The sequence below is a fragment of the Myxocyprinus asiaticus genome, chromosome 43, assembly GCF_019703515.2.
Source record: "Myxocyprinus asiaticus isolate MX2 ecotype Aquarium Trade chromosome 43, UBuf_Myxa_2, whole genome shotgun sequence".
Taxonomy (NCBI): Eukaryota; Metazoa; Chordata; class Actinopteri; order Cypriniformes; family Catostomidae; genus Myxocyprinus; species Myxocyprinus asiaticus.
Window position 1 is genome coordinate 8,805,003 of NC_059386.1, and position 11,968 is coordinate 8,816,970.

Genomic DNA, 11,968 nt, shown 5'->3' on the forward strand with positions numbered 1-11,968 from the left:
TTGCAATAGTTGAGGGAAACATGAATTCTGCTCTCTACCAGAAAATCCTAAAGTAGAATGTCCGGTCATCAGTCTGTGAGTTGAAGCTCAAGCGCAACTGGATTATGCAGCATGACAATGATCCAAAGCATAGGAGTAAGTCCACCTCTGAATGGTGTAAAAGAAGCTAAATTAAAGTTTTGGAGTGGCCTAGTCAAAGTCCTGACTTGAACCCTATTGAGATGCTGTGGCAGGACCTTAAACGGGCAGTTCATGCTTGAAAACCCTCCAATGTGACTGAAATAAAGCAGTTCTGCAAAGAAGACTGGGCCAAAATTCCACCACAGTGTTGTGAAAGACTGATCTCCAGTTATCGGAAGCATTTGGTTGCAGTTGTTGCTGCTAAAGGTGGCACAACCAGCTATTAAGTTTAAGGGGGCAGTTGGTTTTTCACATGGGTGGCATAGGTGTTGGATAACTTTTTTACTTCAATAAAAAAAATATATATATATATATATATATATATATATATATATATATATATATATATATATATTAAAACTGTATTTTGTGTTTACTCAGGTTGCCTTTATTTTATGTTATATAATGCAAGTGAATACTAACTCTGTGTTAAGTTAAAAAAACAAAACAAACAAACAGTAAAAGTAATCGGTACAACTCGCGCACTATATTCCAAATTTTCTGAAGCTATACCATCACTTTTTGTGATGAACAAAGTGAAATTTAATGTAATTTAAGTTCATTCATCAAATCAAATAATTAAGTGCAAGTGATGTCAAAAGTACTGGTACTTCTGTACCAAGCTGATACTAAAATTAAAAAGATGTAACGATACCAGTGTTTCTACAGTACTGGTAGTATTAAGCACCGACTCAATTCGGTCCCTGCGCACTGTCTGACTGACAGACGGCTGTTTGCAAATGCTCACACGCTCAATGTCAAAATATTCTGTGACTCCTTTTCACTGTCATGGACAAATAATCAAATTAAAATTGTGATATGTCCTAGTGTGATCATTAAACCGCAAATGGATGATTAAATAAATATACAGTCTGCATGTATTGCGCGCTGCAAAGTAAATGTGTGAAGCTGCTCATATGCTGAAAACAAAGACCGATCCATACACCACATTTTATGAGCATTGTGCGCTGTGCATGTTGTAGTAGATGACAGAAGAGAGCACTCATTTACTGTGACGCCCGGAGCACCTGCAGAATTAAATCGCAGCATTTTGCACTTCAATAATCTCACTGGGTCATTTTACCAACATCTTATCTGAAAGTGTGGAACTACCTACTTCACGTCAAAATAAAAGTTTAATACAAAATATAACCTTGACATGCAAAATTTAAGAAATTGCAACAGAAATATATTACTAGTGTTTAATCGAATGTTTTTTTTAAATACATTTTTATTATTATTTTGAACCTATAGCTCACAAGCAAGTGTGCTGTATTACTGAGTAGAAGTTTTCATCAATGTTTTCATTTATAATGTGATGATGCTCTGTTTTGCAGCACTTTGTTTAACATAAATCAAGACAGGGGTCTGGGTAGCTCAGCGAGTAAAGACTCTGACTACCATCCCTGGAGTTCGCGAGTTCGAATCCCAGGGCGTGCTGAGTGACTCCAGCCAGGCCTCCTAAGCAACCAAATTGGCCCGGTTGCTAGGGAGGGTAGAGTCAAATGGGGTAACCTCCTTATGGTCGCTATAATGTGGTTCTTGCTCTCGGTAGGGCGCGTAGTGAGTTGTGCGTGGATGCCGCGGAGAATAGCATAAAGCCTCCACACATGCTATGTCTCCACGGTAACGCGCACAACAAGCCACGTGATAAGATGCGTGGGTTGACGGTCTCAGGTGCGGAGGCAGCTGAGATTAGTCCTCCGCCACCCAGATAGAGGCGAGTCACTACGCCACCACAAGGACTTAGAGCGCATTGGGAATTGGGCATTCCAAATTGGGGAGAAAAAAAATATATATATTTTTAACATCAAGACCAATGTTTGTTTTAGATTATGTTGTGAGGATCTTTAAGGTAGACTTTAAAGTATACTTTGCGGATCGCTCCGCGCACTATATCCGTGACATACATTTCGTCATAATCCAATCCGTGCGGCCTGAAGGCACGGTGGATAGATTTTCTCGACTCATGGACGCATTCATTGTCTGTGCGCATCGTCGGTTCATGTGCCGGCCATTGACCCTACTAAAAGAGTATCACAAAGAAGTTGAAGTGGACTTTGTGAGTATACTCACAAAGACAACGCTGTCGACCAGGCACAAGCCGATCCGGAACGCTCAAAAACGAAGTATACCTGGGCCTTTACTAAAACACAATGCAAAAAAAAATTACATTCTTGAAAAGTAACAGTTCTTTTTTCATTTGACTGAAGTTTGGATTCATTTGATTAGACACATTTTGATGATGAAATTGAATTAAACTTTAAAACATGGAATTCAGAAAAAAATGAGAAAACGTGGAATTTGGGGAAAAAAAATTCAGTAGAATTTAGAAAACAAATTAAACTAATTTCACAGGGTCCTACTTTAAAAAAACGTGAAGCAATGTTTACTTAATTGAGAAACACTCGAAAGCCACGTGCCGTCTATTATTTACATTGAAATTTAACATTTTTGCTAAAGGAGTGTGTTCAATAGCTTATAACCATTTTTCATGAAATTTTGAAATTTTGGATCTTGACAACACTAAGAGCTAAAATCAAATGGCGGTAAAACCTCATCGGTTCTCATCGCATCTTGCAACCAAACGTCATGACGTTGTGTCTCTAAAACCAGTGAGGTTTGATTTGATCAACATAGCTGCCATTTTTTATTTTAGCTCTTCTTACTGTTTTGATTTGAGAGTGAATAACGACTATATGGTTTCAGAAAATTTTGAATATAGTGCACCAGTTGTAATAACTTTTGCTGTTGTTTTTTTTTTTTTTTTTTTTTTTCGAGCTAGACAAAACAGACTCTGTATTCACTTCCATTATATGGCAAATAAACCCTGTAAAAACTTGCTAAAAATTCACCCCTTCTGTTCCATGAAATAAAGTCACTCATTGTTTCTTTTTCCTCTAAAGACGCTCGCCCTTTTAGAATCCTTCAAATCCAAACTGTCTTCCGCAATCTCAGAGGTCCCTGATGTTCCTGAGGAAAATGTTGAGGAACTAGGCGAGGATGACGATAAGGGCTGGTGAGTGGCTTTCATTCGCTTCACTACACTGCTTTCCCCTGTCCTGCAGAGGTTTAACGGACTTGCAGTTGTCTGTGAATGACTGCATTCTCAATAACTCACGCCTCGTTGATTTTCCCAATGCACGGCTACTGTTTCACATTAAGTTAGCATAGCTATTTATTTAGACTAACAGCGAAACGTACATACTCTCTCCACATCAGGGGCAGCTGCTTGCCTTAAGTGTGCCTGAACCACCTCGCTCGCCAGCCAAGTAATGCGTTTGGCCGTGGACAGCGCTGACACCATTAGAACAGTATGCAGTGTTTGTTTTTGCTGTGCTGCAATAGCCACTTGTGGAGAAGTAGTTTTCTCAGCTGACTTAACTGAGTAAATAACTGCTTTAGCAGACGGTGGGCCCACACGGAATGCGTCACACCCACCGTACGCCAGACGAGCGATCCAGGCCATGGCACTCAAAGCGGCCCCAACAGAGCACGTTAACCTGCAGTCAGACGCGTGCTGTCTTTTTAACAGATGGTCATTACGAGTGCCAGCAGAAGCAGCGCTCTGTGATGAGCCAACGTTTGGACTTCGGCATTTTTTTTTTTTTTCCTGCCAAAAAGATCAGCATATGTTGTGTTGTGGTTGCTGGTGTGCTGGTGTCCCCTTCAGGCTTTTTAACCAGCTAAACCAGCAGGACTTCCTTGGCCAACCAAGACCAGTTTTTAGTTGATCGGCCTCTAGGAGTAGTTCGCCCTAAAATGAAAATTGTGTCATAATTTACTCACCTACATTTACTTCCAAACCCTTATGACATTCTTTCTTATGCAGAATGCAAAAGGAGTTTTTTTTTATGAATATACTGGTTCATCTTGTCAACACAATGCCAGCTGATAGTGACTCACTTTAAATGCTTAAAAAAAAGCACCCAAAAGTATCATAAAAGTAGTCCATGCGTCTTCAGAAGACACGATTTTTCAAAAATTTATTTTTCTCAGAAAATCTTGACATCTGTTTCACACGTTTGAGTGTTATTAGAGAAGCTTATTCACAGTGACTCACGTGTTCACGCAGTAAATTGCGTTGTAACAATTCACATGATCATACTCTTTCATTTATCTTTCCGCCTTACTGTTTTCCTTGGTGTCTTATGTCATCTCTTCTTTGACGGGCCGCAGCCCTATTGAGCTCCACACTTGCCTAGTCCCAAATAGCACACTAGATGTAGACTTGCTATTATGTAGCCTTCGCTTGTGCACGTCTGAAAATTAATTTTTAGGGATGCACTAATATGGAATTTCTGGGCTGATACAATAACAATAATTGAACTTTTTGTGTTTTAACTGCAGCCGCTAGCTAATGCAAACAATATAGGTGTCATTTAAAAGCTTGGAATCAGTAGCCAGATGTACACTCACTGAGCACGTGGTCTTCTGCTGTTGTAGCACATCCACCTCAAGGTTCAACATGTTGTGCATTCCGAGATGCTATTCTGCTCACTACAATTGTACAGAGTGGTTATCTGAGTTACCGTAGCCTTTCTGTCAGCTCAAACTACTCTGACCATTTTCCATTGACCTCTCTCATCAACAAAGCATTTCCATCTGCAGGACTGCATCTCGCTAGGTGTTTTTTGTTTTTGGCACCATTCTGATTAAACTCTAGAGACTGTTGTGCAGGAAAACCCGAGAGATCAGCAGTTACACAAATACTCAAATCAGCCCGTCTGGCACCAATAATCATGCCACGAGTGAAATCACTGAGATCAATTTTCCCCATTCTGATGGTTGATGTGAACATGAACTGAAGCTCCTGACCCATATCTGCATGATTTTATGCATTGCTTTGTTTCCACACAATTGGCTGATTAGATAATCGCATGAATATGTAGGTGTATCTAATAAAGTGCTCAGTGAGTGTTTAAACGTTGTGTATACACACATTGGGCATTGAAATGTGCGTACGCATTTTCCTACGCACACATCGATAACCTTGCCGTAAATGTGCACGTCTTTTGACGAAATTATCCTTAAAAATTTAGTCAATATTTCGTCTTATTAAAATGGCATATAATTTAACAAAAATAATATTGTTTTATTTGATGATAATGTGCCAAAAAACGTGTCCAACTGAAACAGACTAAACTTTGTGTATTAACATTTTCTAAATGTATATGCATCAAACAAATAAAAGGCTGTATACAAAATAAATACTGTACAACTGTCCTTGTGAACTTGTGAAAACCTGAGCTCCTGAATATACTATAGTTTTAGCGATTCTTTAGTAGTTAGCATACTGTATTCAAAATTTTTCATTTCACGAGTAGCGTGTAAATTAGTTCAAGTTCACTTGTGTATTCGTTTCATTGTCTGTACAGATGTAAGTTGTAATATTATATACATGTTGTGGATATAGTGAATAATCTTGTGTATAAATACTAGTTTAAAAGCGGTTCATTTTGCCGGTGTTCAGAGCGTTCAACTTGCACAGCTCAAGCAGGGAGATCCACAACATACTGGATTATTGAATTAGATAATATCTAATTTCTTCTTCTATAAACAGCTGTTTCTACATGTTTTTCTTGTCATATTTTCATCAACAGCATGCTTTAACTTTCTTGTCATGATGTGTCTTTTTCATCTTGTATTCGTCATCGTTGACAAAATTAAAAATCCTTCAACAAACGTTTTTGGCAGTGATTTCGGTGACGAGATTAACATTGCTGCATGCAAATAAATGCATTAGCGAAAATATTGGCGGTATTTCCGCTATCAGTAATGTGATAGTATTTTGATTTTCCCAGCTAGCTTCCGATATATTGCGCAGCCCTAGTCATTTTTGGGTTTCAGAAGGTTACTCATGAGCACCCCTTTTGCGGCCGCTATGCACCTTTGACGTGCACACGAAGCCTATACTGATGTGGACTTTACAGCAGACTATTACCCAAATGTCCACACGGCAAAGTGTAGACTCGAGGAGCTGAGGGTGGCATTTGCGACAGAGCCACTGTTTGATTTCATGGCTATGGCTAGGCATTGCAACGGACAGTAATGTTTGTCGTCAGTGGTAGCAGCTACATCAGCCATCTGTGCGTTTCAGCAGACATTCATGTACTTCAGCGTGCTACGGTATGATGATGACAGAAATGAAATAATTACCATGTCACAATCATCACTAAATCACATGTACACCACTGGCTGAACAAATATTAAGTCTGTTCGGTTTTATTTTTGCACTCTGTTAAATATGAAGACTAAACACTGCTCGGCTTTTCTTTTTTGGCGTTCTCGCAATTAATTATTTAGACCTAATCTGATGGGAGCATTTCCATGTAAGTAGGGGTAAGTGTGTTATTGACAGCTCTGTTCTGTGGCCAGGATAACATTTACGATGCTGCAAATGAATTGGACACAAGGGAGAATCAATGTTGATGTTGTATATGAGGCACAAAGTTATGGCTCAAAACCAGTGCTTTTCAACTGGTTGTGCTTTAGGACCCAAATTTTACATCAGACATCAAATAGCAAACATATATATTTTCTTTTACCTTACATAGTTTTGTTCAAGGTTTTTGAGGATAAAGGGTATGTCAAGCATCCAACCTGTCCATGTTGGCATCTGCCTAATTTGATTAGCTTCTACCAAGTGAGAGATGAATTTGCAACAAAATACTGTAGATTTGATTGGATGTACAGGACACAAATAGAATATCAATTAGAAATGTATCAGTTTGATTCTGTTTTCTACATAATCGCACTAGCATACGCAAAGATGCATGTGTTTGTAAGTATGGCCTCTGGGATGGCTGTAGGTACTTAGAAATGATTTTACTTATCCACATTTATAGCGTTCAGTATGAAAGATATGTTTTTCTATTTAATCTGATTGGACATTACTGTGATTCATAGATACACTTTATTTATAAAGCCCTGCCATGACCAATGCGTCACAAGGCACTTCTAGTTTTTCCGAGGATTACGGGAAGCAGACTGGTAAATCATTCTGTTTTTTTTTTTCAGTCTCAGTTAAAATGTATAGCTTCAGCGGTTTGCACGGCTGGCTTTTTTGGGTCCTGCATAAACTACATATGCCCAATCCATAGATACAGTTCATTGAAATCCCAGAGTGGTTTTCCGTTGGAAGCATTTGAAGCGACTCTGTGGGTTGGATGCAGAGTGTCTTTGCTTGACTGTTTCATAGACGTCCGCCTCAGTCATTTTTCCTTACGCAAACGCATTTGTAGGATGACCGTAAATCACAATCAAACGTAAAGAATGCGGTCAAGCGCATGCATCTGTGGAGAGTAATGGCTTTACGCTTGATTAATTGTCAGTCTTAATGGTGTGCGAGTCTGTGCCGAGGCCGCAATGGTGACACGCTGAGGATAAAGTGAAGATCTTTCAGGCCGCCGTCCTCCCTCTTCACGCAGGGAGCCGCTGAGGGAAAATGAATTCTGACACGGTGTGTTTTTTCCTCGTATTCTCTTTTTATCAAAGACCTCGGGCTTCTATCTAAATATATCCACTAAATTCTCCAACAAATACCACACGTGAGCACAAAAAAGGTGGCCGCCGGCTGAGGCCGGTTCCCGCGTGTTTCCTACTTCTAGACAGGCTGACATTACTGTCTCAGGACATACATCTTGCTTTCCTGTAGGCATGCACAAAACTACATTTAAAAAAATTAGACTAGCCTTGGGATGCCTTTAACGACGAGCTGGCTAGCGAGTCATAAAGCTGTAATTTTTGCACCGAACTTGAACTGCAAAAACAGTTAATTTTTTCAAACAATTGTCTAACATTGGCTGAACGATCATTTAGTCCCTCTCCAAACTCATGCCATTGGTTGAGTCAGTGTTGCTAAGTTGGACTGAACACCTAAAACAAACAAGCGATGTTTTGATAGCTCCAAATGCCACAGTGTTTGCACTTTTCAGGGAAATCAACCTATGAATAGTTTACTAATAGTTATTTCTGCATATTATGCTATGATTGGAGAAAATATTTTAAAATTGAAGAAAATTACACACATCAGCTTGAAAGTATATTTCAGTGTGCATAGCGCAAATTTTGTTATCAGCACTGCACACGCATACTGTCTACGTGTAGCCCAGTTTTTCTAGACACACTGACAGCCCTCATCTTTGCGCGTAGTCTACACATGCGCCTGGTGTTGACTGTACTAAAAGACAATTAGTACGGTGAACTAGGGCTGGGTATCGGCAACCACCCCCAGCATGTCCATGAGAAAAAAATCATCCGGGATCAGTTGAATCTCTCTCGCACTTAGAAACATCGCTTTATACACATATTTAGATGACCTGCTTCTTCATCGTTGAAATGTGGGGATAGGAATAAAGAAGTAAATGAACAGGAATTTCGATACAGGGATGTAAGTATCGATACAATATCGTGAGAAAAAGTAACTCTATATACTGTATCGGCACAGCTCTGAACTGAACCGTGCAAAACGAAGAATACTCTAGTTTTTGGAGGCTTCAAAGTATATTTTGTTCTTGCATAAAAAAAGATTTGTTTGACAAAGCATAGGTGCTAGAAAGGTCTTTAAACTTTTTTTAAATGGATATGCTCATGGCAGAAAAATAAAAAAAAAAACAGCGTGAGACGCAATGCCTGAAGACGTTCGTCCACATATGTCTGTAGCGGCGGCACTAGCCAACGGTTGTGACCAGTCCCAACTCTTTTGTCTCTGGTGGTGGTGGCAGAGCCCTTGAGATCCTGAGCCCAACTTCTAGGAGGAGGGACAAGAGGCCCCCGGCACAAGAAAAACAGCAGTAGGAAGTCTGTACCACTTGCTGAACGCCTGGTGGACCCCACGAACGGAACACAGGTTACAACAGGTCAGACACTGGAAGTCAAGTCTGGGCCAGATTGTAAACTATTCCATCTGTGTCTGCGTCTACAAAAACCCTTTTCGCCCAGGAGCTCCCACCCTTCCCTCTTTCGCAAAAGCGAAAGAAAAATAAATTCAGGAAGAGGCTTCCGAGGGCCTCCGCATCATGGCTGAGCCGAAGCTGGAGCCCCTCCCTGATAAGAGCCCAAATCAAATGGTGGGATTTTAGCGCAAGCCATTACACTGGGGTGAGGAGTCCGATGGGCTGTCATAACCTAGACTGCTAGACAAATTATCAGAGCCAGTTGCCTTGCATGGCGGGAGTCCTCTGGGTCTGCCAGACTATAGCCATGACATTCTAGATGAGCTGTCACACCTCCTACGGACTTCAAATGGATACTAGCATGCCATCACGGTTAGTCAAACACTTAAAAGGATAGCTCACAATTTTTTTTAAATTCTGCCATTATTCACCCATCCCAAAGTCAAACCATTTGGCTGTCCTTCCATGGAACACAAAAAGAGAAATTTGAAGAATCTTTACCTGGCTTTGTGCCATTTAATGAAAGTGAATAATGACTTAGGGCTGTCAAGCTTCAACAATTACAAACCAACATAAAACCACTGTACAAGTAGTCGATACGACTTCCACTTATAAATCAAATCATTGATCAGCTCCCATTCTTTTTGGAGCTTGACTAACCCTGAAACTCCAATGTGCTTGCATTAACTTTCAGACTTACTTTATGTCTCTTTGGCTGAATGCAGGGGTTCTGCAATGGCTCAAAAATAGCAGCACGGCGGATTATTCATCAGTGAGAGCCTTTTGAAAGGTCTCAATTCGCAGTTTCTTTATGCATTTGTCTTGAATCCGACAACCGGCTCAATTTAAAACTCTTGCTTCAGTTCCTCCAGTTACTTCCTGAGACACTTCTGTGAAACCACCAAAAGTTGCAACATATTGAATGACAGCTAGGAGTTTGTTGAATTATTGAAAGGTCCAGTCATATCTTGTTTTTTCAAACCAGCCCTGGACTTTGGAGGCCAGTGTGTTCAGTATGATATCAACACTACAGGTTTGTATTCTTGGCGGGTAACATTTTGTCAGAAGTTCTGACCTTCACCGGAATAGCTCAAACAGGTGTGGAATGTCTGTTCCTTTTACGTTTTTATATATATATATATATATATATATATATACGTACTGTATATACACACACTCACTGGCCACTTTATTAGAGACACCTGTACATCTACTAATTCATGCGATTATCTAATCAGCCAATCGTGTGGCAGCAGTGTAATGTATAAAATCTTGCAGATATGGGTCAGGAGCTTCAGTTAATATTCACATCAACCATCAGAATGGGGAAAAATGTGATCTCAGTGATTTAGACCATGGCATGATTTTTGGTGCCAGACGGGCTGGTTTGAGTGTTTCTGTAACTGATCTCCTGGGATTTTCACACACAACAACCTCTAGAGTGTAAAGAGAATGGTGCGGGGAAAAAACATCCAGCGAGCGGCAGTTCTGTGGGCGAAACAGCTTGTTAATGACAGAGGTCGGAGGAGAATAGCCAGACTGGTCCACGCTGACAGGAAGTTGACAGTAACCCAAATAAAGACACATTACAGCAGTTCTATGTAGAAAAGCATTTCTGAACGTACAACACGTCGAACATTGAGGCGGATGGGCTACAGCAGCAAAAGACACCTCTAGTTAATTGTGGCAGCTGTTATTGTAATCTTGATTATTTATTAGATTTATTGTGCAGCCCTAATATAAGTGTATTTTGCCTTGTGTCATTAGTGAAAAATGTTGCCAGTGCCACAAAATTATTAATCGAAAATATTTTGTATTTGTATATTTGGACTTGGCACCAGGTTTAATGTCAGTGTTGCCAAAACTGCATTAGTTTCGGGTCTCGACTCGAAACTCGTGATGTAAATGATCGTAATTTTTATTTTTGGGTGAACTTTTCCATTAAAGTAGTTTTGAAACCAGCTGTTTGTGGACTTGTCAAAGTCTGCTCTGAAACATTCCACCAGGAAATTCCCACCACTTGTATCTTTGATTTTGATGATTTAGTGGCACATGAGTTACGTTTCGCTGTTCTTTTGAACTGAGCACTGTTTCCTCTTTTGATTTAGGATGGCCCATGTTCTGCAATTTGATGAACAAACCAGAAAGGTAAAAGATGCCAACATGCAGGATGAAGACACATTCGAGATCTACGATCCACGCAACCCTGTCAATAAGAGGAGACGAGAGGAGAGCAAGAAGCTGATGAAAGGGAAGAAGGCCAGGAGGTGATGCTAGAGCTTACAGTCCTCATTCTTTGCTCACTCTCTGCATCAAAGTCTGTCTGGAATAACTCTTACCAATAGAAATGGCAAAACATCAGGGGCAACAACCATTTCTTTTTGCTTGTATTAACTGTTGTTCCATGTGCGGTGACTTAAGAATGGGTGATATCTGCAGATATTGTTTGAAACTCTGTGTTTTTTTTATTAATGTCTTCTAACAATGTAGACACTTGTAAAGAAATCAGTCAGTTTATTCCTCAGTGCATTTTTTTTGCTGTTGGTCATACAAAATAAATTTCTTAAATTAGTTAAAATGTGCATTTTCATTAAGGTAATAAAAATTCCTAATGTTTACTTAGTATTGTTTTTCACTTTGTAGCTTGGCTAATAAGTGTCACATTTTAGCAATATTATATTAACATTTAGTTACGCAAGCAAGTTTATATATACATACATATAATTATGGTCTTGCTGCTCAGATTTTACATACCTTTATTGGAGAACATTGTACCAAGTCTGTTTATCATACAGAACTAAACAAAGATGTTGTTTCAAATAGAATATATGTTAATATTCAGGCTGGGAAATTTAATGCGTTAAAAAATAAAAATAAAGCAGTATCTGGTT

General features: G+C 39.6%; 1 protein-coding gene across 1 annotated transcript in view; it reads left to right on the forward strand.

The window, feature by feature from the left end:
• cwc27 (CWC27 spliceosome associated cyclophilin) overlaps positions 1 to 11,695 on the forward strand; it is a 61,190-nt gene extending 49,495 nt beyond the window's left edge. The window contains exons 13-14 of the mRNA XM_051685954.1: positions 3,087 to 3,199; positions 11,186 to 11,695. Coding sequence (XP_051541914.1) covers positions 3,087 to 3,199; positions 11,186 to 11,348 — 276 coding nt within the window. The 3' untranslated portion in view covers positions 11,349 to 11,695. The remainder of the gene's footprint in view (positions 1 to 3,086; positions 3,200 to 11,185) is intronic.
• The last annotated feature ends 273 nt before the right edge of the window (positions 11,696 to 11,968 follow it).